The 27,246-nt window shown below is 49.4% G+C and overlaps 1 protein-coding gene and 1 pseudogene across 1 annotated transcript; one reads left to right on the forward strand and one right to left on the reverse strand.

The window, feature by feature from the left end:
• Positions 1-6,565: 6,565 nt before the first annotated feature.
• Positions 6,566-22,010, reverse strand: LOC140208573 (NACHT, LRR and PYD domains-containing protein 3-like). The gene is made up of 8 exons (XM_072277330.1): positions 21,914-22,010; positions 20,532-20,698; positions 19,595-19,766; positions 19,431-19,496; positions 7,668-9,405; positions 7,123-7,209; positions 6,800-6,967; positions 6,566-6,653 (listed from the first exon to the last, which is right to left on the reverse strand). The coding sequence occupies exons 1-8, from the start codon at positions 21,972-21,974 to the stop codon at positions 6,566-6,568; spliced, it is 2,547 nt and encodes an 848-aa protein (XP_072133431.1). The 5' UTR covers positions 21,975-22,010.
• Positions 9,750-12,220, forward strand: LOC140207394 (uncharacterized; annotated as a pseudogene).
• Positions 22,011-27,246: the final 5,236 nt, after the last annotated feature.

Below are 27,246 nucleotides of genomic sequence, written 5' to 3' on the forward strand. Positions count from 1 at the left end.
CTGTCAGCAGTAGCTCCGGTGAATTCGCTCAATGTGCGAGCGATGCCGAGCAGCGGAATCCATCCAAGTTTCACACAACCCATTAACCGATTAAGGCGTTAGGGGGCGCTGTTTCCTGCATGTGGATCACATGCTCCTTCCTTATGCCACCGAATGTCGGGTTCACAGCATTTCGATTTTTTTACTGAAGTGTCTGTTCTCTCTCTTCTCTCTAACAACCTGGAAACGAGTAGGATGACGGCCATTCGTCCCAAACGAGGTCCTCACTATCGCCGAAGCCGCTTGACCCGTCTCGTTCCCTCGCAAGTCATCGAGTGCAACGGTCTGACAGCCAGTATCATCTTCATTTCACTTCTCAAAGCGGTCCCGGAGCACGTAGCAGATTTGACCCAATCTACATCGCTGGCACTTCGGAGGTCTTGGGCAATATTTGTGAGGAGATCATCAAGTATTATTATTATTATTATTGTTACTACTACTACTATTGTTATTCGTATACCTATCTCTGACTTCCACACGTATTCTCACCTCTACTTCCTGCTTACAACTGGGTGTCCAGGTGTGATATCCCAAGTATTATGGATTGCCCTACCCGTAATAATGGGTCGGTCGTCATGTTATTGTCGGACTCTCTCTAAAACAGGACGCGGATTGTATTTGTAGTAATGTATGGCACCTTTTATGAATTTGCCTTTTAAAGCAGGATTTTGGTGAATGAAGTTTGCCACGTGATTGTGTCCGTGTAAGTGACCAGATGACAAGCTCCCGCGTGGGAGGTTGGTCACGAGGGTTCAGTCGCTCGACATTCACGATGACGTAGTAAACAGGGTGAGACATTGGCTTTGTAGTTGGATCCAGAGAGTGGAGGTGGAGTGTTGTATCTCTGACCGGAGGCCTGTGACTCGTACAGTGTCGCAGGGATCAGTGCTGGGTACGTTTTTGTTTCTCGTCTATATGAACCATCTGAATGATAATGTGGTTTACTGGAAATTTGCCGATGACAACATGATTGGAGGTGTAGTGGACAGCGAGGAAGGCTATAATGACTTACAGCGGGATCCGCACCGGCTGGAGAAATGAGCTGAAAAATGGCTGATGGAATTTAATGCAGACAAATGCGAGGTTTTACTCTTCAGTAGAACTAACCAGGGGAGGTTGAACGGTGGGGCACTGAGGAGTGCGGTAGAACGAGAGGAGCTGGGAATACAGATCCATAATTTGTTGAAGGTGGCGTCACAGTTAGATAGGGTCGTAAAGAAAGCTTTGGGCACGTTGGCCTTCATGTATCAAGGAGTTAAGTACAGGATACGGGATGTCACGCTGAAGTAGTATGATACATTTCTGAGGAAATTTACAAGGATGTTGCCGGGTCTGGAGTTCATGCTCTTCCATTGGTTAACAGTTTCTTCTGTCGTGATACTTCCTTCATTTTTCATCCTTGTGCCTTAATTTAATTTCAGTTCCGTGTACTTCTTATCAGAATAGTATATGTTCGTTGCAGTGGTTAATCATGTTTCCGTTAATGAAAATATTTCCTTAGAAGTTTTATCTGACCGTTGTGTAAAGTATTTATGTCTTATTCTGTTCATCCATCTTTCCTGGGTGGAGTTGATGTCGGTGGGTTCGAGTGTACATGGTGTTTTCTAAAATTCCTCATTTCAGTCCATATTTTCCTTTGTCAGATTTCCAGATAGGTTTCAGACCAAGGTATTATGCGATATATGTGTTATACACGTCAATATGTATTATTTTGTTTTTCTCGGCTTAAGCTGATAAAACCAGAGGGACGGGCACACTCATTTCTCAATTGCTCAGAACTTTCCGACTATTCTAATGGTGGTTTGTATTGTGCTTCTCTGGAGATTTACTGACATACTGCTGTGTGAGGATGGTGACGGCTGAGGAGGATGGGGAGATGGAGGAGGTGAGGCGTGCGGACAGAGGAGAGGAGATGGTGAGGGAGCTACACACACTCAGACAGGGGAGTGGGAAGTTCCATTCTCTCTGACCCAAACACAGTAACCAAGGCAGCACAAGGGGAGGGTCTGAGGTTTCCCATTCTCGCTCCGTTCGCCAGTTCCTCCTGTTCCCGAGCTGCGGTGCGAGTTTCTGCTGCTCTGAATGGAACCTGTCACGCGTCACTGTTCCGTCCACATCTCGTCTCCGACTGACACTGATCCTGACATTCACTGTCTCTCTCTCTCTCTCTCTCATTCACTTGAATTCTCTGTGTGTCTCTGTCTCTACCTCTCACTCCCTCGGTTTTACTCATTGCTCTCTCCGACTTGCCCTCTCACTCTCTCTCTCGGGTTTGTTTTCTGTTGTTTTTTTTTTCTGTCTCTCTCCTGTATTTGTCTGCCTGTCTGACTGACCTTCCCTTTTTTCTCAACTGCCTTGAAATCTTTCTCTCCAACAATCCTTCTCTCTCTCCTCGCACTTCCTCCCGTGGCAGAGTCTGGGGTTTGGGATTGAGAGAAAAGGACTGCGGAGACAGACTGTGTGTGTGTGTGTGTGAGCGACAGAGAAAGAGAGAGAGAGAGAGAGAGGGAGACAGAGACATTTACCCCCACCACAATTCTCACCCTCAAAGTCACCGTTCAGGTGATAGGTGGAAAGAGAGGGAGACGGCAGAGAGAGAGAGACGAGAGAGACAGACGGGAGAGAAAGAGCTCTGGGGTAGAGAGTCTGTAGAGGGACTGAGAGTCTGGGACAGACAGACGGGGGTGAGGAGAGAGTGGAGGACCCTGGAGGAAGAAAGCCCTGTCTAATGACCATCAGCAGATATATTTCATTGATTCTATTGTGGTTATTATTTTATGTTGTTTTTTGTGGATGCCTGCAAGGAAATGACATGATCGGCACAGCTTTGTGGGCCGAAGGGTCTGTATTGTGCTGTAGGTTTTCTATGTTCTATGTTGACTGACTCTCAGAGCTGTATACGGTGACATAGAAGTATTTCTAAAATAAATTTGCTTTTAACTTTGAAAGAGACTGATGGAGAGAGGGAATGTGGGAGAGAGAGAATCTGGGAGGGCGGAGAGAGAACGACTGGGGAGGGAGGAGAGTGAAAGGCCAGTGAGGAAGAGGGAGAGACCAAGACGGGAGATAGACCAGGAGGAGAGGGAGAGGAATCGTAGATGAGAGAGCAGCCGGGGTGAGGGAGAGATTTGGGATGAGACCGGGGATATAGAGACGGGGCGAGGTGGCGTGGGGGACGGTAGAGAGACTGGGGGCCTGGAGAGTAAAAGAGGGTAGAAAGAGATGGGTGGGAGCAACAGCGCGGGAGGGGTAGAGAGAGAGATAGGGACAGAGGGAGAAACGAAATAAAGGGTGGTGAGTGGGGCTGGGGGACAGGGTGGGAGAGAGAGCTGGGGGAGGATATGGAGAGGGAAAAGGGGACAGAGGGGGGAGAGAGGGGAGTGAGGGAGAGAGATGCTGAGGGAGTGGGTAATGGACGACGCAGAGGCGATGATGGTTTTACTCATCTTGTCTCCTCTCCGCACCTTTTCTTTCTCCCCTCCCCTCCTCAATCTGATCCCTCCCTCTCACCCCGTCCCCTGCTAACCAGCCCGCACCGACAGACCTCGCCTCCATCTTCTCCAGCCAGCCCGCGCCCACTCCTGCCTTTGACAGGCCTCAGTGAAGACACGTTCTCCGCTCCACGGGACAAGCTGAAGGATTCGTGTTAGGCCACCTGAGGAGAGGAGGGAAAATCGAGGCGGTATTTTGGAGTTGGGAGTGCGGTGGTAACGGTGCCAAGCATTTCCCGTAGCTACATTCCTCCCCATGGGTACTTCTCAGTTTTCCTCTACTATTGAATGAATCACTCCCTCACACTCCTCATTCTGTTCCTCCCCACCCTGTCCTATCAGACCCCTCTCTCCCAGTCCCGTCACTTCCCTCTCTTCCCATCCCATCAGATTCCCTCGCTCCTCGTCCCATCACTTCCCCTCCCTCCACGTCCCATTTCCCTCGCTCTCCGCCCCATTACTTCCACTCTCTCCATGTCCCATCACTTCCCCTCCTTCCCAGTCCCATCACTCCTGCTCCCTTCCTGTCGTTTCATTCCTCCTCACCCTCTCTCTATATTATCCACGCCGCAAACAGTTTCTGACAGGAACTTTTGTCCCTTTTCGTCCCCTATTGAGTCAGTGACTTCGCCACGGTCACTGTCTCATCAGTCCACTCCTCGTCCCGGCACTCCTCTTCCTCCCAAACCCCTCACCCCTCCTCCCCAAAACCCACATGTATATGTGTATGTGTGAATATACATTAGTTTATTCAATGAGAAAATTATTAGAATTAAAACATACATGCAATACCCAAGACGATATAAAACACAAATTAAAATACTGTTATTATAATCAATAAGACACTCGATCCCGGGATTGTATCCACGGGCACCGCATGTTCCTTCGTCATAGATTCTGTGTGCGACTGTGACCATTGTAAGTCTGTGTCTCACTCCATCCCTGGCGGCCACGTTAACCAAGGAACACACACAAAAATGCTGGTGAAAGCAGCAGGCCAGGCAGCATCTCTAGGAAGAGGTACAGTCGACGTTTAGAGCCGAGACCCTTAGTCAGGACTAACTGAAAGAAGAGATAGTAAGAGATTTGAAAGTGGGAGGGGAGGCGGAGATCCGAAGTGATAGGAGACGACAGGAGGAGGAGGGATGGGGCTAAGAGCTGGACAGGTGATTGGCAAAAGGGATACAGAGATGGAGGAGGGGGAGGGTCATAGGACAGGACGCGTAGGGAGAAAGAAAGGGGGAGGTGAACCCACTATAGTGAGAGGGACAGAGGGAGAAAAAAGAGAGAGAAAAAAGGGGGAAATAATAAATAATAAATAAGGGATGGGGTACAAAGGGGAGGTGGGGCATTAACTGAAGTTAGAGAAGTCAATGTTCATGCCATCAGGTTGGAGGCTAACCAGGCGGAATATAAGGTGTTGTTCCTCCAACCTGAATGTGGCTTCATCTTTACAGTAGAGGAGGCCGTGGATAGACATATCGGAATGGGAATCGGACGTGGAATTAAAATGTGTGGCCACTGGGAGATCCTGCTTTCTCTGGCGGACAGAGCGTAGGTGTTCAGCAAAGCGGTCTCCCAGTCTGCGTCGGGTCTCGCCAATATATAGAAGGCCACATCGGGAGCACCGGACGCAGTATATCACCCCAGCCGACTCACAGGTGAAGTGTCGCCTCACCTGGACGGACTGTCTGGGGCCCTGAATGGTGGTAAGGGAGGAAGTGTAAGGGCATGTGTAGCACTTGTTCCGCTTACAAGGAAAAGTGCCAGGAGGGAGATCGGTGGGAAGGGATGGGGGGGGACGAATGGACAAGGGAGTCGCTGGGATTGTGTGATGGGACAGCGCGGAGGGAGCTTCACGCTGTGTCTGACCCCAGGAGTCTGTGATGAGACAGTGTGGAGGGAGCTTCACGCTGTGTCTGACCCCGGGTGTGTGTGATGAGACAGTGTGGAGGGAGCTTCACGCTGTGTCTGACCCCGGGAGTGTGTGATTGGACAGTCAGGGCCCCAGACATATTTATTTATTATTTCTCTTTTTTCTCCCTCTGTCCCTCTGACTATACCCCTTGCCCATCGTCTGGGTATCCCCCTCCTCACCCTTTTCCTTCTCCCTGGACCTCCTGTCCCATGATCGTCTCATATCCCTTTTGCCAATGAACTGTCCAGCTCTTGGCTCCATCCCTCCCCCTCCTGTCTTCTCCTATCATTTTGGATCTCCCCCTCCCCCTCCCACTTTCAAATCTCTTACTAGCTCTTCCTTCAGTTCGTCCTCACGAAGGGTCTCGGCCTAAAACGTCGACTGTACCTCTTCCTAGAGATGCTGCCTGGCCTGCTGCGTTCACCAGCAACTTTGATGCGTGTTGCTTATTATCAAAGTTCTTATTTGTCACCATATACTACCCCGAGATTCATTTTATTGCAGTCATTTACAGGACAATAAATCAATATAGCAGAATTTATGAAAAACTATACAAAAACAAAGACTAATCAACAAGCAACGTGCAAAGGAAGGGAAATTTGTGCAAATAAAATATTAAATAATAATGACATGAGTTGTAAATTCTTTGAAAGTGAGTCCGTAGGTTGTGGAATCAGTATAGAGATGATGTGAGTGCAGTTATCCACGCCGGTCAGGAGTCACCCGTGTCTCAGAAAAAAACCCGCCATCATCGGGCCCTTCTTGACTGTGTAATTCCCCGGCATCAAACGTAAAAGTTGCCCGTGAACGCAGCAGGCCAGCCAGCATTACGCACTCCCAGGATAATCCCACCCCGGGACACCGGTGTCCCAGACTGAGCACCGGCCCCCGGGCTCTTCCTGTCTGTGTCATTCCCGGGGTCTCGAACCCGCACATCCGGCAGAAGCAGCGCCGCTGGACAGGAGGCGAAAATACGTCACCACGGGAGACCAGCGAGCGACGCACAGCGCGAGGCTGAAGCTAGTTCCGTTAAAAACGGTTGGGAATTAAACCTGGCGCGTGGAATCGGCCAAAATGTCCCCATCCCGCGGGCGGGGATGTTCACACATTCAGATGTTCACAGATCCACTCTCAGTCCAGGTTTGACTCCCTGCAGAGATCTCAGTTCCTTCTCCCCGGTCTCACTGAACCGATTGTTCCCCAGCCTGAAACAGATGGGAGAATAAAGATGAAATAAACAGATTACACAACAGTGTCAGTAACAGGGGACAACACTCACAGACAAATATCACCAGAAAACCCGCGGATCCGCTGATATTTTATCACATTGAACGTTAACACAAACACTCACCAGATCTGCACCAGACTCGGGAGGGTCAATATGAGGCGGCGGAGAGCGGGGACAGTTCGGTCTGTCAGCGAGTTTAATCCCAGGTCCAGCCCCGTCAGAGATGGGTTTGTACTGAGAGCGGAGACGAGATCCTCGGCAACAGAATCTGTGAGACCGACACTTTCCAGCCTGGAGATGAGAGAGAGTGAGGGTGAAGGACACAGAGAGACAGGAGACGGTACAAATCCCCAGTGTTTATCAGTAACACAATTACTGATCACATTAATGTTCAGTGTCAGACACCCAGTGACTGTAAACACAATCTCCCACAGTCTGGTACTTACCACAGTTTCTGTATTTTACACTCCGGGTTCCTCAGAGCCGCAGACACCAGTTTCACTCCTGAATCTCCCAGTTCATTACCACTCAGTCTAAACACAAACAGACAAATTGATGAACAAAGTGATTCAAGCCGAGGGTCTGAGGGAATTTCTCTCACTCGGATATTTCAGGAAACATTAAACCCTTCAGTAAATCACTGATCGGAGTTCCCATCACTGTCAATGTCCCTCAGTGCCCAGCTCCAGGGTATTCACCGAATGTCAGTAATTTAGTCTGTCGGTGTGACCCTGTAAACTCCACATATTCTGTCCCATTCCTCGATGGTTAGAAACGTGTTCCTGACGTGAGAGGGTCGGGAGGGGCAGGGATAAGAGAGATCCCACAGGAGAAGGGTAACAGCTAAGAGAAATCCCACAGGAGGTAAGGGGATGGCGTTTGTCACAACTCTTCTCAATCTGATTTATCACAGATTTACCCAAATCCCTTTACATTGAAACAACACAATGGGACAGTTTCACAGTTCAGAGTGAGAGATAAATCAAGTTACCTCAACTCCCGGCACTTGTGCAGCCCGGGTCCCAGCCGCTGGATTCCTTCACAGTGAATGTGACAGTACTCCAGGTCGAGACGTTTTATTCTATCACAGAGTCCGATGACATGAGACAGGACCGCGCAGTCAATCGGGGTCAGTGTCATTCCACTGAATGAAAGTGTTTCCACAGATCCCACTGCAGCCTGAGCCAGTCCACGATTCTGAGATTCAAACAGGTAGTGCAATGTGTTCAGGAGACTCCTTTTACCAGATTCACTCCATGTGTTTCCACTCTGGCGTTTAACCTCCTCCTTCACCCAGTCAATCACCCGGCAGGTTGTTTGATGAGGAAACGGGCCCAGAAACTCCTCCAGGCCCCGAGCTGTCATTGGGTTGGAGAGACCAGCAACGAAACGGAGAAATACCTCAAATCGCCCATCTGTCGTGCTGTGGGCTTCAGTGAGGAATTTCAGGATATTCTCGGGATGTAGAGTCAGGAATTGTGCGATAGCAGCTACAAACTCTTGGATGGTGAGGTGTGGGAATGTGTACACCACGCTCCGGGCAGAATCTTCTCTCTCCAAAAGCTCCATCAGGAACCCGGACAGGAACTGGGAAGGCTGCAGATTGTAGTTGATTAAATCTCCATCTGTAAACACAATCTTCTTCTGGGACACCCCTCTGAAGGCCATCTGACCAAGACTGAGAAACACATCACGGGGGTTCTCAATCTCACGGCCGTGGTTTTTCAGGAAGTTGTAAATATAGTAGGAATACAGTTGGGTGATGGTCTTGGGAACTCGCTGCGGGTCGCTGACTCTTTGTGTGAAGAAGGGGCCCAGTGCCAGAGCGAGGATCCAGCAGTAGGAGGGGTTGTAGCTCATGGTGTACAGAATCTTGTTCTCCTCCACGTGTTTGAAAACAGCTGCTGCCACCGTCTGATCTTCAAAATGCCTGATGAAATACTCCTTCTGTTCCTTGCCAACAAATCCCAGGATTTCAGCACAGACACTGATCTCTGCCATTTTCAATAAATGTAACGCAGTGGGACGGGTGGTGACCAGCACTGAACACCCTGGGAGCAGCTTGTGCTGGATTAAACTGTACAAAATGTCAGACACCTTGCACTTGAATTCAGGATCTGTGCATGTGGACCGAGGTTCTGTGTTTCTCTGACTGCCAGCAAAATCAATTTTGTCATTGAATTCATCCAAACCATCAAATATAAACAGCAATCCCTCTGGGTTCTTCCAGACCTCTCTGAGTAAATTCCCAAAGTACGGATACTGATCCAGAATCAGTTCCCTCAGGTTTATTTGACAAGTGATGGTGTTTAAATCCCGGAATTTGAAACTGAAGACAAACTGGAATTGTTGGTATATTTTCCCTGTGGCCCAGTCATGGACAATCTTTTGTACCATTGTTGTTTTCCCGATCCCCGGGACTCCGGCCACTGCTGCCGAACTCCCAGATTTGGAATTACTCCGGGAGAAGCTGCTCTGGAACAGCTGATCAGTGCGGATTTTTTCCAGCTCTCCGCAGAGATGTTCCTCTCTCCACTCCTCGTGGTCTCTGCCTCTTGCCAGCAGCTCATGTTCCACCAGTCTCCGATCTCGAACAGTAGAAATGACCGTGAGCTCAGCGTATCGATCAACCAGCTGGAAAACCTTCACCTTCTCCCTCATCAGGATCGTGTTCACTCTCAGGGTTTCAGTTTGTGCCCGCAGAGTCTCCTTGTGTTTCTGTTGAACATCTTCCATGGGAACAGACAGTGACCAAACTGTTAGATGCCTCACCTCAGAACTCAGTATTTAAGTACACAAGAGTTAGCTGAAAATTATTGCATTAATTGGATTAATCAATGGATGCTCGAACAGTGAAGTAAATTCCATTAACAGACCCTAGACTGGACGGAGGCCTGGTATAGATAAACACCAGATCATCACATTTTCACAATTAACTGTACTGTGAAGGTGAGTATTTCCCGGGTAGTTCACTGTCCCCCAAATGTCCCATACTGGACAACCTCCCACTACTGTCACAGCTGTCATTTATTCCTGTGGAAGAAACTTTTACTCCCCAGTGTTGATGTGGCGTATGGAGATGGAGAAAAAGGTAGTGGGCATTCTGTCAAAGGAACAGGTCGGGCAATCACAGGTCCCTCTCCCCTCTCACCATTACTTATTCAAAATACAAAGTGGTAGCTATGCTGATCAGCACCTGCACTGTGGGTGGGTGATTGGGGTGTGTGGGATCATAAAGTGTGTTCGAATCCTGTCATGGGTGTCTGGACCCTGTCTGGACCCTGCCAGGAGTGTGTGGGATCCGACAGAGTCTCAGGACCCTGTCAGGGGTGTGTGGGGTCTCACAGTGTGTCAGGACCCTGTCAGGGTCGTGTGGGGTTTCACTGTCTGTCAGGACCTTGTCACGGGTGTGTGGGGTCTCACAGTGTGTCAGGACCCTGTCAGGGTCGTGTGGGGTTTCACTGTCTGTCAGGACCTTGTCACGGGTGTGTGGGGTCTCACAGTGTTTTAGGACCTTGTCAGAGGTGTGTGGGGTCTCACAGTGTGTCAGAACCCTGCCTGGACTGTGTGGGGTGTCACAGTGTGTCAGGGCCCTGCCAGGGACGTGTGGGTCACAGTGTTTTAGGACCCTTATAGGGGTGTGCGGGGTATCACAGTATGTCAGGACGCTGTCAAGAGTGTGTGGTGTCTCACAGTGTGTATAGACCCTGTCAGGGACTTGTGGGGTCTCACAGTGTGTCAGGACACTGTCAGGGACTTGTGGGGTCTCACAGTGTGTCAGGGCTCTGTCATGGATATGTGGGGTCTCACAGTGTGTCAGGACTCTGTTAGATGTGTGCAGGGTCTCAGAGTGTGTCAGGAACATATCAGGGACATGTGGGGTCTCGCAGTGCGTCAGGACCCTGTCAGGACTGTGTGTGGTCTCATGGTGTGTCAGGACCCTGTCAGGGATGTCTGTGGTCTCAGTGTTTCAGGACACTGTCTGGGGATATTTAGGACACTGACAGTGGCACTTGGTGTCTCACAGTGTTTCCGAACACTGTCAGGAGTGTGTGGGGTCTCACAGTGTGTGAGGACCTTGTCAGTTGTGTGTGGGTCCGGACAGTATGTCAGGAACCGGTCAGGTGTGTATGGGTTCTCACAGTGTGTCAAGACCCTGTCAGACATGTGTGGGGTGTCACAGTGTGTCAGGAACCTGCCAGGGATGTATAGGGTGTCACAGTGTGTCAGGACCCTGTCAGGGGTGTGTGGGGTCTCACAGTGTGTCAGGACCCTGTCAGGGACGTGTGCGGACTCACAGTGTGTAAGGACACTGTCTGGGGTATGTGGTGCCTCACAGTGTGTCAAGAGCCTGTCAGGGTTGTGTGGGGTCTCTCATTGTGTCAGGACCCTGTCAGAGGTGTGCGGGGTATCACAGTATGTCAGGACACTGTCAAGAATGTGTGGTGTCTCACAGTGTGTATGGACCCTGTCAGGGACTTGTGGGGTTTCACAGTGTGTCAGGACGCTGTCAGAGGTGTGTGGGGTGTCTCATTGTGTCAGGAACCTGTCAGGGACGTGTGGGGTCTCATGGTGTTTCAGGAACCCGTCAGGGGTGTGTGGGGTCTCACGATGTGTCAGGACCCTGTCAGGGACGTCTGTGGTCTCACAGCGTTTCAGGACACCATCCCAGCTGATTTAGGACACTGAGAGTGGTGTGTTGTGCCTCACAGTGTGTCCGGACCCCGTCAGGGGTGTGTGGTGTCTCACAGTGTGTCAGGACCCTGTCAGGGGTGTGTGGTATCTCACAGTGCGTTAGCACCCTGCCAAGGTTGTGTGGGGTTTAACATTGTGTCAGGACCCTGTCAGGGACATGTGGGGTCTCAGAGTTTGTCAGGACACTGTCAGGGACGTGTGGGGTCTCAGAGTGTGTCAGGACACTGTCAGGGACGTGTGTGGTCTCACACTGTGTCAGGTCCCTGTCAGGGGTGTGTAAGGTCTCACAGTGTGTCCGGACCCTGTCAGAGGTGTGTGGTGTCACGCAGTGTGTCAGGACGCTGTCAGGGGTGTGTGGGATCTGATGGTGTTTCTGGACCCTGTCAGGGGTGTGTGGGGTCTCATGCTGTGTCAGGACCCTGTCAGGAGTGTGTGGAGTCATACGGTGTATCAGGAGTCTGTCAGGTGTGTGTGGGGTCTCATAGTGTGTCAGGGCCCTGTCAGGAGTGTGTGGGGTCTCATGGTCTGTCAGGACACTGTCAGGGATGTCTGTGGTCTCACAGTGTTTCAGGACACTGTCTGGGGTGATTTAGGACACTGACAGTGGCGTTTGGTGTCTCACAGTCTGTCAGGACCCTATCAGGGGTGTGTGGGGTCTCACAGTGTGTCAGGACCCTGTCAGGGGTGTGTGGGGTCTCACAGTCTGTCAGGACCCTGTCAGGGGTGTGTGTAGTCTCACAGTGTGTCAGGACCCTGTCATGGGTGTGTGAGGTTTCACAGTGTGACAGGTACATGCTAGGTACTTGTGGGGTTTCACGGTGTGTCAGGACGCTGTCAGGGGTGATTTAGGACACAGAGTGGTGTGTGGAGTCTCACAGTGTGTCAGGACCCTGTCAGGGTATGTGTGGTCTCACAGTTTGTCAGCACACTGCCAAGGTTTTCTGGGGTTTCACAGTGTCAGGACCCTGTCAGGGACATGTGGTGTGTCACCGTATGTCAGGAACCTGTCAGGGGTGTGTGGTGTCTCACAGTCTGTCAGGACCCTGTCAGGGGTGTGTGGGGTCTCACAGTCTGTCAGGAACCTGTCAGGGGTGTGTGGTGTCTCACAGTCTGTCAGGACCCTGTCAGGGGTGTGTGGGGTCTCACAGTCTGTCAGGACCCTGTCAGGGGTGTGTGGGGTCTCACAGTCTGTCAGGACCCTGTCAGGGGTGTGTGGGGTCTCACAGTCTGTCAGGAACCTGTGAGGCGTGTGTGGGGTCTCACAGTGTGTCAGGACACTATCATGGACGTCTGGGGTATCACAGTGCTTCAGGACACTACAAGGTGTGTGTGCTTTCTCACAGTCTGTCAGAAACCTGTCAAGGGCTTGCGAGGTCTCACAGTGTGTCAGCACCCTGTCTGGGACGTTTGGGGTCTCACAGTGTCTCAGGACCCTGTCCGGTTGTGTGCGGTCTCACAGTGTGTCAGGATCCTGCCAGAGGTGTGTGGTATCTCACAATGTGTCAGGACCCTGTCAGGGTTGTGTAAGGTCTCATTGTCATACTGTCATACTTCTGGGGTTTCACATTGTGTCAGGAACCTGTCAGGGGTGTGCGGGTTATCACAGTATGTCAGGACGCCCAAAAGAGTGTGGGGTGTCTCACAGTGCGTAAGGACCTTGTCAGGGAATGTGGGGTTTCACATTGTGTTCTCACAGTGTGTCAAGACCTTGTCAGACATGTGTGTGGTGTCACAGTGTGTCAGGACCTTGTCAGGGGTGTGTGGGTTCTCATAGTGTATAAGGACACTGTGAGGGGTGTGTGGGTTCTGACAGTGTGTCAGGGCACTGTCAGGGGTGTGTGGTGTCTCACGCTGTGTCAGCACCCTGTCAGGGACGTGTGGTGTCTCACAGTGTGTCAGGACCCAGTCAGGAGTGAGTCGGGTCTCACAGAGTTTCAGTCCCCTAACAGGGGTGTGTTGGGTCTCACAGTGTGCCAGGACCGTGTCAGACGTGTGCAGGGTCTCACAGTGTGTCAGGAACCTGTCAATAGCGTGTGGTGTCTCACAGCGTGTCAGTACCGTGTCAGGCGTGTGTGGGGTATCACAGTGTGTCAGGACCCTGCCAGGAGTGTGTGGGGTCTCACAGTGTGTCAGGACCCTGTCAGGTGTGTGTGGTGTCTCACAGTCTGTCAGGAACCTGCCAGGGGTGTTTGGTGTCTCACAGAGTGTCAGGACACTTTCAGGGACATCTGGGGTCTCACAGTGTGTCAGGACCCTGTCAGGGGTGTGTGGGGTCTCACCGTGTGTCAGGACCCTATCAAGAATATGTAATATCTCACAGTGTGTCAGGACCCTGGCAAGGGTGTCCGGGGTCTCACAGTGTGTTTGGACACTGTCAGGGACGTGTGGGGTCTCACGGTCTGTCAGGACGCTGTTATGGATGTGTGGGGTCTCACAGTGTGTCAGGACCCTGTCAGGGGTGTGTGGGGTCTCACCGTGTGTCAGGACCCTATCAAGGATATGTATTATCTCACAGTGTGTCAGGACCCTGTCAGGTGTGTGTGGGTTCTCACATTGTGTCAGGACTCTGTCAGGAGTGTGTGGTGTGTCAGGGCCCAGTCAGGTGTCTGTGGGTTCTCACAGTGTATCAGGACACTGTCAGTGGTGTGTGGGTTCTGACAGTGTGTCAGCAACCTGTCAAGTGTGTGGGGGGTCTCACAGTCTGTCAGGAACCTGTCAGGAGTGTGTGGGGTCTCACAGTGTGTGAGGACCTTGTCAGTTGTGTGTGGGTCCGGACAGTATGTCAGGAACCGGTCAGGTGTGTATGGGTTCTCACAGTGTGTCAAGACCCTGTCAGACATGTGTGGGGTGTCACAGTGTGTCAGGAACCTGCCAGGGATGTATAGGGTGTCACAGTGTGTCAGGACCCTGTCAGGGGTGTGTGGGGTCTCACAGTGTGTCAGGACCCTGTCAGGGACGTGTGCGGACTCACAGTGTGTAAGGACACTGTCTGGGGTATGTGGTGCCTCACAGTGTGTCAAGAGCCTGTCAGGGTTGTGTGGGGTCTCTCATTGTGTCAGGACCCTGTCAGAGGTGTGCGGGGTATCACAGTATGTCAGGACACTGTCAAGAATGTGTGGTGTCTCACAGTGTGTATGGACCCTGTCAGGGACTTGTGGGGTTTCACAGTGTGTCAGGACGCTGTCAGAGGTGTGTGGGGTGTCTCATTGTGTCAGGAACCTGTCAGGGACGTGTGGGGTCTCATGGTGTTTCAGGAACCCGTCAGGGGTGTGTGGGGTCTCACGATGTGTCAGGACCCTGTCAGGGACGTCTGTGGTCTCACAGCGTTTCAGGACACCATCCCAGCTGATTTAGGACACTGAGAGTGGTGTGTTGTGCCTCACAGTGTGTCCGGACCCCGTCAGGGGTGTGTGGTGTCTCACAGTGTGTCAGGACCCTGTCAGGGGTGTGTGGTATCTCACAGTGCGTTAGCACCCTGCCAAGGTTGTGTGGGGTTTAACATTGTGTCAGGACCCTGTCAGGGACATGTGGGGTCTCAGAGTTTGTCAGGACACTGTCAGGGACGTGTGGGGTCTCAGAGTGTGTCAGGACACTGTCAGGGACGTGTGTGGTCTCACACTGTGTCAGGTCCCTGTCAGGGGTGTGTAAGGTCTCACAGTGTGTCCGGACCCTGTCAGAGGTGTGTGGTGTCACGCAGTGTGTCAGGACGCTGTCAGGGGTGTGTGGGATCTGATGGTGTTTCTGGACCCTGTCAGGGGTGTGTGGGGTCTCATGCTGTGTCAGGACCCTGTCAGGAGTGTGTGGAGTCATACGGTGTATCAGGAGTCTGTCAGGTGTGTGTGGGGTCTCATAGTGTGTCAGGGCCCTGTCAGGAGTGTGTGGGGTCTCATGGTCTGTCAGGACACTGTCAGGGATGTCTGTGGTCTCACAGTGTTTCAGGACACTGTCTGGGGTGATTTAGGACACTGACAGTGGCGTTTGGTGTCTCACAGTCTGTCAGGACCCTATCAGGGGTGTGTGGGGTCTCACAGTGTGTCAGGACCCTGTCAGGGGTGTGTGGGGTCTCACAGTCTGTCAGGACCCTGTCAGGGGTGTGTGTAGTCTCACAGTGTGTCAGGACCCTGTCATGGGTGTGTGAGGTTTCACAGTGTGACAGGTACATGCTAGGTACTTGTGGGGTTTCACGGTGTGTCAGGACGCTGTCAGGGGTGATTTAGGACACAGAGTGGTGTGTGGAGTCTCACAGTGTGTCAGGACCCTGTCAGGGTATGTGTGGTCTCACAGTTTGTCAGCACACTGCCAAGGTTTTCTGGGGTTTCACAGTGTCAGGACCCTGTCAGGGACATGTGGTGTGTCACCGTATGTCAGGAACCTGTCAGGGGTGTGTGGTGTCTCACAGTCTGTCAGGACCCTGTCAGGGGTGTGTGGGGTCTCACAGTCTGTCAGGACCCTGTCAGGGGTGTGTGGGGTCTCACAGTCTGTCAGGACCCTGTCAGGGGTGTGTGGGGTCTCACAGTCTGTCAGGACCCTGTCAGGGGTGTGTGGGGTCTCACAGTCTGTCAGGACCCTGTCAGGGGTGTGTGGGGTCTCACAGTCTGTCAGGAACCTGTGAGGCGTGTGTGGGGTCTCACAGTGTGTCAGCACCCTGTCTGGGACGTTTGGGGTCTCACAGTGTCTCAGGACCCTGTCCGGTTGTGTGCGGTCTCACAGTGTGTCAGGATCCTGCCAGAGGTGTGTGGTATCTCACAATGTGTCAGGACCCTGTCAGGGTTGTGTAAGGTCTCATTGTCATACTGTCATACTTCTGGGGTTTCACATTGTGTCAGGAACCTGTCAGGGGTGTGCGGGTTATCACAGTATGTCAGGACGCCCAAAAGAGTGTGGGGTGTCTCACAGTGCGTAAGGACCTTGTCAGGGAATGTGGGGTTTCACATTGTGTTCTCACAGTGTGTCAAGACCTTGTCAGACATGTGTGGGGTGTCACAGTGTGTCAGGACCTTGTCAGGGGTGTGTGGGTTCTCACAGTGTATAAGGACACTGTGAGGGGTGTGTGGGTTCTGACAGTGTGTCAGGGCACTGTCAGGGGTGTGTGGTGTCTCACGCTGTGTCAGCACCCTGTCAGGGACGTGTGGTGTCTCACAGTGTGTCAGGACCCAGTCAGGAGTGAGTCGGGTCTCACAGAGTTTCAGTCCCCTAACAGGGGTGTGTTGGGTCTCACAGTGTGCCAGGACCGTGTCAGACGTGTGCAGGGTCTCACAGTGTGTCAGGAACCTGTCAATAGCGTGTGGTGTCTCACAGCGTGTCAGTACCGTGTCAGGCGTGTGTGGGGTATCACAGTGTGTCAGGACCCTGCCAGGAGTGTGTGGGGTCTCACAGTGTGTCAGGACCCTGTCAGGTGTGTGTGGTGTCTCACAGTCTGTCAGGAACCTGCCAGGGGTGTTTGGTGTCTCACAGAGTGTCAGGACACTTTCAGGGACATCTGGGGTCTCACAGTGTGTCAGGACCCTGTCAGGGGTGTGTGGGGTCTCACCGTGTGTCAGGACCCTATCAAGAATATGTAATATCTCACAGTGTGTCAGGACCCTGGCAAGGGTGTCCGGGGTCTCACAGTGTGTTTGGACACTGTCAGGGACGTGTGGGGTCTCACGGTCTGTCAGGACGCTGTTATGGATGTGTGGGGTCTCACAGTGTGTCAGGACCCTGTCAGGGGTGTGTGGGGTCTCACCGTGTGTCAGGACCCTATCAAGGATATGTATTATCTCACAGTGTGTCAGGACCCTGTCAGGTGTGTGTGGGTTCTCACATTGTGTCAGGACTCTGTCAGGAGTGTGTGGTGTGTCAGGGCCCAGTCAGGTGTCTGTGGGTTCTCACAGTGTATCAGGACACTGTCAGTGGTGTGTGGGTTCTGACAGTGTGTCAGCAACCTGTCAAGTGTGTGGGGGGTCTCACAGTCTGTCAGGAACCTGTCAGGAGTGTGTGGGGTCTCAAAGTGTGTCAGGACCCTGTCAGGGACGTCTGGGGTCTCACAGTGTTTTAGGACCCTGTCAGGAGTGTTTGGGGTTTCCATTCACTGTACTTGGCTGTGATTGGGAGTGTAGGAAAACATTGATTGTGTACATATTTACTTTAGAGAGTGTGAGAATGGGAGAAATGATGTTCTTCAATAATCAGGGAGTGTATCTGTTTGATATTCAGAAATGGTTGTGGGAAATTCACTGTCATGTCTGTTCCCTCGGCAAACAACATGAGGATTAGTGAAGGACAAGCTTGTAGCGATTTACCAAACCCATGGTGCAGGGAAACTGAGGGGTTTCATTGACCGGATGTGGACTGGAACATCATTAACAGAGGTGACAAAGACATGAGTAGTTTGTAAAGTTCCTGATTCGTCTATCTCTGGTCCCAGATTTAAATTATTGTCTTTGGGATTTGTTCTTGTAAATGAAAGAGACTGAACCAGGATTCTGGCCGAGATTCCTTATATTTCTGTTAAGAGGTTCGAATAATCAGTGAAACATGGGCTGATGCAATGTTAATAAGTTTTGTGATATTTGTCTTTCTTACACTCTCTCCTCTGTCCAACTCAGTCTGCGGTGATGAAGCCTCACAATCTCTGAGCCCATGCACTGCCCCGGGCTCTATTTTCTCTGACGTGATGGGTTTATGGATGCAGTGAGCTTCCCATCCAGACCATCACAATTTAACTAATTACAATATTATTTATAGATGTTTTCAGTCCTTTGCACCTTCCTTGTCGCTATCCCACACCCTCAGTTTCCCTGTCCTAATTCCCATCTCTCACCCTTCCACAGTGTCCATCACACAATGCCGGTAGACAGGAATTTCAGCTTCTGTAGACTGAGCTGAGGAATATGTCCCCCAATCTCACCCTCTCTAACACTGTAGCAGTGTTTGCACGAGGGAGTGCAGATGTAAACACAGCGGTGTTCATATGCTGCTCTGTGGTTGAACAGACCGGTTGGGATGTTACCTGCTTTTCTAATTAAAGTGATGCTATTATTACTATTCTGTGACTGGAACTTCAGTGGACGCCCAACTCTAAGAAAAGATAATCTGCAGGAACTGGGGGAGTTTAGAAAATGGTTAAGGATGAGGCTGTTCAGGAGGGGGCAGTGGCTGGCAAGAGAAGGTTTTGACTTTTTCGTGTGTTTTTTTTCCATTCTCCGGATCGCCCCCTTCTCCACCCAGACTCCGGTGGGGATCTGTAGTTGCAGGTCCCAGAGCGGTGTGACAACTCTAGTCAAACTCGCCAGCTCTCTGCCTCTTTCCTCAAAATGTTCTTTGAAATCTCTCCCTCTAGGAAACACGTTTCCCTGTGTCTCACTGTGTTCTCTGTCACAGTACCAACATTTACCTGGTCAGATTTTTGTGGCTCAACAATTTAACCGCCCGACGTAAAGTACCACCGTTGGTGGAAACAGAGGTCAGGTTTCAACATTATGAACTCTGCTTCAGCCTCATCTGGGCCATTGCGTACCGTTCCAATTGCCCCACTACCGGAGGGATGTTGAGGCTTTAGAGAGGGAGCACAAGAGATTCACCAGGATGCTGTCTGGTTCAGAGGGCATGTGCTATCATGAGAGGCTGGAGAAAATTAGATTGTTTTCTCTGGACCATCGGAGGCCGAGGGAGCTCTGACACAGGTTGACAACATTATGAGAGGCTTAGATAGAGTAGACAGAGAGAATAGGTTTCCTGGGGTTCAAATGTCTATTACTAGAGGGCCTGCAGTGAAGGTGAGAGGGGGTTGGATTATGGGAGATGTGAGAGATAGTTTTTTTTTTAAATCAGAGAGTCGTGGATGCCTGGAATGCACTGCCTGGTACGATGGTAGAGGCAAATTGTTAGAGACTTCTGAGAGACGTTTGGATAGACACATGGATGTAAGGAAGATGGACGCATATGGACATGGTGTAGGAAGCAGAGATTAGAGCTTGGGTGTGTCTGATTTACTTCTTAGCTGTTTCGGCACAATATGATAGGCCTAATGGCTTATCTCAGCGTTATACTCTGCAATGTTCAATGCACGGTCACTTACCTTTCAGCTCACTGAGAAACTCTAGTAAAAGTTGAGCGGGAATTGGTCGATGGGAGGGATCACAACCTGATGAATTTAAACAAATTGAGGAAATCATTTTTGTAAATTTGTAAAGTGTGCTGTGTTGTGATCCAAATTTAAATTAATTGCTGATATTATCTCACCATATATCTGTATTTCCTTCAGTATTTTGTCCAAATTTGGGACACAGTTCTGCATTTTCACAAAGGTTTCCCACATCACCCTCCGGGCGCGGGAGCCTTTCTCCATCACCAGGCTCAGGAGGAGTTTAGAACTGTCCGCCCGCTCTCCCTTATCAGCGAGATCAGAGATTTTCTGTGAAGAGTAACGGTGAACATATTGGGGACTGACAGATTCACACAGAGAATGAGAAGTAAATAATGTGCTCTGTAACGGGATCACACTGAGCAGTCAAAATCCATAAATAATTCCTCACTGGATTAGATGGTGTAAACAGAAATCAGAAAATAATGATCACTGATGAAGAAGTTAGGAAGATTTTTATAACAGAGTGAACAGTCTCAGAGAAGTTGCAGAAAAGATGTTGTGATTCATTTCCTCAGTCCGCCAGTGTCCAACATGACAGCGGATTACCGGCTGACACCTGACGCCTTTCCTTTGCCTTTTCTGGTGGAGGTTTATTCAGTGATTACACATTACAACATGGCAGTATTCCCCGATCCACACTGTTTGCAGTTACAGATTGTAACACAATCATCTCCACCCAGAACAGAACACACTCCAGCTCCTGTGGCATCCATGACTGATGTCCCAACTCTCACTGACATCGTACTGTCACGCTGTACAGTCTTCCCAGAATGAAAGTTCCTACCATATTTCCATTTAAGCTCCTTTACTGCTACCTCATACAATTGTTACCGGCTCCCCTCGCTCTGAACATTGAGCCGCCACTGGAGTGTTTACACCTTTTTTAATCATTCCTTCAAATTCACAGTTTTAAGAATTATATATATTCATTTCTGATTTATTTTTATGCTTTATTATCCGCTGAGTCAGAGTTCCGACACCCATCAGTCCTGTGACGTGTGAACATTCAAACCCATTCTCCCTCCCACTCACCCGATGTTCCTCTCCGCTGAACTGATTCTCGGCCGTTAACGCCAGGCTCACTCCGTGCATCCCTCCTTCCATCGCCTGCTCCAGCCTGTCCCGGTAGAAATCCGTCAACTGCAGCAGCTGGAAATCGTTCCAGCTTGCCAGGAGCTCGGTGATCACTGAGCTCGGACCTGTGAAGCACAATGGCGAAAATTAAAGAATTTACCGACCCCATATTGGGCAGCAACTTTCTCTCTGGAACCTAAAGATCACCAAATAATAAAGGCATCCGTTAGTCTTGCGAGACCATGGATCTGCGCCCGGAAAGTGTTCACACTCCAGGGCGCAGGTCTGGGCAAAGTTGTATGGAAGACAGCAGTTGCCCATGCTGCAAGTCTCCCCTCTCCACGACACTGATGTTGTCCAAGGGAAGGGCATTAGGACCCATACAGCTTGGCAGCAGTGTCATCGCAGAGCAATGTGTGATTAGGTGTCTTGCTCAAGGACACAACACATTCCCTCGGCTGGGGCTCAAACTCACGACATTCAGATCGCTAGTCGAATGCCTTAACCACTTGGCCATGTGCCCACAAGATCACCAAATACAGTCCGAATATATATACATTGGTTGGGTGGGGGGGGAAGAGGAAAGGGCTTGGGCCGGGGGGCTGCGTGTTGGGGGGCACGGGGGGTGTAGAAGGGGGTATAGTTCCATCTGTGGAAGGCTGCTGTTTCGTGTCCCCGAGAATATACCTCCGTGTTTGGAAAGGACTCTGCCTATTGCTGGGAATATACAGTAGTAACCCATCACCATCACTCTCCTGGTACTGCCCATCACCACTGCTTTGCCCTGGGTTACTTTCTGCAATTCCGGTCAACCCCTTCCTCAGAAAATCTCTGGGATATCTCACAAATTTCTGGAGGTACTCAGCATGCCAGGCAGCATCTACGGTGGAGAATAAACAATGAACGTTTCGGGCCAAGGCCCTTCATCAGACTGGAAATGAAGGGGCAGAAATTCTGGATATTGTCAGATTACTTTCTATTCCTTGTGGTCCTGGTTTGAAACGTTAACTGTTTATTCCTCTCGATGGATGCTGCCTGACCTGCTGAGTCAGCCAAAATTTTGTGTGTCTTTGTGCTGCTCGAAACTTCCAGCATCTGCAGAATTCCTGTGCTCTGGAACACCTCACTGTTTTAATGTGTATCTCAATCTTCTGGAGGAGCAGGAGCAGACGGTAATTGTACCCCTTCCACGTGTGACTGTGTTTCCCCCAGAGATGGTAACTCTCTCTCTCATCTCTCTGCTCAGTTTTCACAAATATTTTGTGACTTGCCGATATTGAATTAAATCCAGACACGTAGTCAAGGCAATATTTATAAATTAAAATAATTCGCCAACATACCCGTGTCCTTTCCCGATGTTGACGTCACTGGAACGCCTCCACTGCTCATTCCGTTATCCATTTTGAGGACAGTTCTGGTCAGATTTTTCTGCTTTGTAACAAACAAGATTAACAGAATATTCAGCTATTATTTGAGGTGTAAATGAAAGCACTTTAACTGAGTCGTTCTCTTCCAAACATCTTGACATGGCCTGACCTACCCGCGGCCAGCTACCCACAGCCACACAATGCCCATTTCCACTCTCTCCATGGATTGTACACTGGGCCAGGATTCTCCAGGGTATCTGCTCGCTATATTGTAGGCAATTCTGTTTTAGGAACCAATCCTGTGTCTTGGACCGGGAGTGATGTGTCAATGGAATGGTTAGACAGGCTGAGCAGACTGCTTTGGTCCTCCTACCACTGGTGGTGCTATGGTGAGTAATGGACAAATGGGACACCTATTCCTCTCGTCACTGAATTATACAGGTTTCTCAGTCACACCTGATTCTGACCGTCTCATTTCAGTTTAACATCGCCTGGCGTTGACGCTTCTGGCAATATACGGTTTGAGTCTATATAGAAACCCTCTGACATCCTGAACAACGCAGAATCACCCATAACTTCGCGACATTTTGTCCTGAAGCACTATAGTTTCTCCAGCAGGACCTTAAGAACATAATTAACGCCTGAACTCCGGTCAAGATTTCTTTGAGCATTCAGATGGCCATTATCAGAGTTACATGGCACTTGTTAAACACAATGTAGATCCGCCATGCATCCAAAAGAGCGAGCTGACAAAAACGCTTTTAAAATAAATAAACAAAATACTAGAATTATTCAACAAAACAGACAGCCTGTTAATATTCCAGGTGGAAGACCCTGTATCAGAGCTGAGCCTGTGTGTGGGAGCCATGTATCTGTTCTCTATCTGCATTGTATTCCGCGTTGTGTATTTATGATGCTTTTTATGGTAACTTGTCGCATCAGTGGCGACGTGGTAAACGCGAAGGGATCAGTTACATATTTATGCTTTGTTCGGCGCAGTATTCAGCCGGGGGGCGTATCTTCTGCAATCATCGGCTCGTTTACGCTGAGGTTACACTTGTGTACTTGTACGCGTCTTTGCTTCAAGGTTGTACGTTTGCTGATCGCTAATAAAGGATCGAGTACATGCCTTTGACTTTTGAAACAACCTTTATTGGAGCCGAGGGCGCGTCATACAAGTATATCAAGTCCGTGGGGATCGCAGGCAATGACAACTTGGTTTGGTTAGAATTGGCCGCTACAGATGTTCCTCAGTTTGCTAATCATTTTAAATACTATCTGTTTATATGACACATTTCCTTTATATAGTTCTTTATTTTAACAGCGAAAAAGTTATCAAATTGGATGCCCTTCTCCTTGGATTTGCACGCACAAAATCGCGGCAGTTCTGCGGACGAAAACGCCTTGTTAATGAGAGAGATCAAGGAGATTGGCCAGACTGATATAATCTGACAGGAAGGCGACAGTAACTCAAATAACCATGCGCCCAACAGCGGGGTGCAGAAGGGCGTCACTGAACGCCGAACATTGATTTTGGACGGCGTAGAGCAGCAGGAGACCCCGAACACTCTCAGTGCCCACACCATTAGGTGCAAGTTGTACAAAGTAAAATGCCCACTGAGAGCAGACTTCCATATTTACTTAAACTGCCGGCGAATTTTATTGCTGGGATTTTTATTTTATCACTGACAGATATACACCGTCTTTGCCAATGAAAAAAAAATACACAGAATAAAAAAAAGAGACACGAATCCGTTAATCCACAATATTGAACTGGTAGAAACACGAGAAATACTATCGTAATAAAACACCATAACATTTCCCCGTATAGTCTCTGTACTTACCTGTTGCTAGGCTCCTGATTCAGTTTCCTGCAAATCTGAGCATCTGAGTTTTATATCCCTACCGGTAAGTGAACACACACTGAGCAAAGTTCAGTTGATAACTCGCTCATAAACCTGAACTTCAGCCTATTCAGCTTGTAACGCCGCACCCTGTTCCACAACGCTTGTGTTAAACCACGGACAGACTCATTATGCTTGAACGCGTCTTTCTAACAAGTGGTCCGAGCCGGATTTAATACTTAAGTGCAAGCGGTGCAAAGATTACGTTTCTCTCGAATATTTGAACTGTTTCGGAGAGGAAGAAAACCCGCATCCTGGTCCGCTCCACTGGTGCCGTCGCTTTGATTTATTGTTCACCTTAGCACCAGTTTATTGTCAGATGATAAACCTCAGCGACAGCTCAGGGCAAAGATCGCCCTGGTTTTATTGCACAGAGACAGGGAAAGGAAGGGCGCTCTGAACTCTGATGGAATATTATGTATTTGGAATAATGTTCTCTTCTGAACAGGACGCATTCCCTTTCTCCAGATTTTACTGTGCCCCCTCTGCCTGGAGCTGACTTCAAGGTCACCCTGTTTATAATGAGCCATTTTTAACAGTTGTCTGCAGTTGGACCATTACAGTAACTGAGCAACTGTGCCGAAATAAGCATCTCCCAGAGATAACAAATGGCCAAAGTCGACAGCGATATAAGGACACCCTTCCCCTTCAGTTTATTGCTCACTGACTGGAAACAGGTTACCATGTCACAGCAGCAATCGTATGAAATTATGATCATTTCCCGCCGGCGAATTTACCTGGCAAACCATTTACTTCACAGATACATCAACCAGCATCGCATTTATTTACAAATACTTCTACCGTTCCTCCTCAGAGAACGATGGGGAAAAAAAACATTAAATTCACTGCGTTTCTTATCTCTCAGTGTGCTCTGCTGGTATGTTGAATTAGTAACCGGACATTCACCCCCTCAGTCCTGTTCCGCCATTCACAACAGGACTGGGATCTCAGTGGCACATCCCTGCGACCGCCTGGAATAATTCACTGCCTTGTCATTCTCGAATCTGTGCGCTGCGGAATTAAACATATTGGGAAAAAAAAAACTCTGCGTGTCGTTTCCCTTGAAAACTGTTCCACCTCATCTATCTTCACCTGCTTCAGCTTCCCCGGGAACAGCAACTGATAGTATGTATACGGTAGAAAAGTTAGAAATACTTCCGTGACGAATAGGGTTATTAGAGCACCATAACACAGCCCAGTACAGTTCCTGTTCTTACCTGGTGCTGGACTCCCGAGTCTGTTCTCAGTGAATCCGAGCATCTGAATGTTATGTCCCTAACAGTAAGTGATCACACCCTGAGCAATGATCAGTTGATAACTCGCTCATAAACCTGAACTTCAGCTTATTCAGCGTGTCACGCCGCACCCTGTTCCACAACGCTTGTAGTGAAAAACGCAAAGACTCATTTTCTTTGAATGAGTCTTTCTAACATGTGGTTCGAGCCAAAAGTACGACTTCAGTGCGCCATGCAATGATTACCTTTGTCTGGAAAATTTGATCTGCCCCAGGGAGGGAGCCCAACCCGCATCCTGGATCGGTTCCGCTGGTGTCGTCGCTTTAATTTATTGTTCACCTCGGGACCAGTTTATTGTCAGATTATAAACTCCAGCGACAGCTCAGGGCAAAGATCGCTGTGGGTTTGTTACTCACAGAGAGGAGAAGGAAGGGCGCCGTCAACTCTTGTAAAATACTATGCATTTGGAGTATTTTTTGCTTTTTTTTAACACTGGGCATTCTGTAAGTGCTGCCTGAAGGAGGTAAGTCAATGTCAACTTGTTTAGAAAGCCAGTTTTAACAGAAGGCCGCAGTTGTACCATTACAGTAATGGGCCGATTGGGGGGCAACTGTGCCGAGATAACCACCTCCCAGAGATAACAACCGGTGAAATTCAACAGTAAGATAGAACGCCCTTCCCTTTCAGTTTATTACTCACTTTCTGGAAACAAGCTACCATGTCTCAGTAGAATCATAAGAAATTATGATTATTTCCCGATGGCGAATTTGCCTGGCATCGCACTTATTTTACAAATACATCAACCGTTCCTCGTCTGAGATCGATGGAGAAACACCAGACATTAAATTCACTTTTTCTCTGATCTCTCAGAGTGCGCTGCTGGCATGTTTAAATAGTTATAGGACATTCGCTCCCTCTGTCCTGTTCCGCCATTCTTTATTATCACAGGCGCACTGTGATCTCAGTGACACATCCCTGCGAACGCCTGGAACAAACCATTCCCTTGACTGTCAATAATCTGTGTTCAGTGGAATTAAACACATTGAAAGAAAGCTCTGCTTCTCTTTCCCTTTGCGGAAGAGAATTCCAAAGACACACTAGTTCCACCTCAGTAAAATAACCTCATCTATCTTCACCTGTTTCATCTACCCCTACAGCAGCAAACATGTTTTCCACATTCCTGTCTAGACTCCGCGTGATGTTCAGTGTCCCCAGCAAGGACTCAATTCATTTATCTAACCACTAGTGGATAAAATCTCCCCTCCTTCATCTCAGTAACAGCGAATACAATAAAATCCCCGTCTTTATCGAATACCAGCCAATACAGCGCAGTGGTCAGCATTGAAGCGGACGGGGAACGCAGCAGAATCCCCTGGACGTGCACTCAGTGGCCACATTATTAGGTACAGGAAGTTCATAGCAAAGTGCCTAATGAGTGCAGAATTTGCTATTTTAATCTACGGCCAGTGAGAATTACCACAATATTTGTTAATATAAATATCACTGCCAGATCTACCTGGTCTTAGCTAAAAAAAAAACACATACAAAATAATCGAGCACACAGATCCGTACAGCCGCGCAATTTCAATGACAATACTGATATAGTAGAAATATTAGTAATACTGTCGTTACAAGTGTGCTTATTAAAATACCATAACACTGCCGAATACAGTCCATGTTCCTACCTGATGCAGAACTCATGGGTCTGGTTTCAGGGGATCCGAGTATCTGAATTTTATGGACTCTAACAGTAAGTGAACACACCCTGAGCAATGTTCAGTTGGTAACACGCTCATAAACCTGAACTTCACGCTATTCGGCATGTAACGCCACACCTTCCTCCACAACGATTTTGTTAAACCACACAAAGATTCACCTTGCTTGAATGAGTCTTTCTAACTTGTGGTCCGACCCAGAATTAATACTTCAGTGCGAGAAATTTTACCACCTCCAGAGAGGAATCACTACTCGCATCCCGGTTCCGTTCGGTTGGTGCCGTCGCTTTCAGTTATTGTTCACCTTGGGCCCAGTTTATTGTCAGATTATAAACTCCAGCGACAGCTCAGGGCAAAGATCGCTGTGGGTTTATTGCACAGAGACAGCAGAAGGAAGGGCGCTCTCAAATCTGATGAAACATTATAAATTTGGAATAATGTTCTCTCTTGAA

This window comes from Mobula birostris, chromosome 13, assembly GCF_030028105.1.
Source record: "Mobula birostris isolate sMobBir1 chromosome 13, sMobBir1.hap1, whole genome shotgun sequence".
NCBI classification, from domain to species: domain Eukaryota; kingdom Metazoa; phylum Chordata; class Chondrichthyes; order Myliobatiformes; family Myliobatidae; genus Mobula; species Mobula birostris.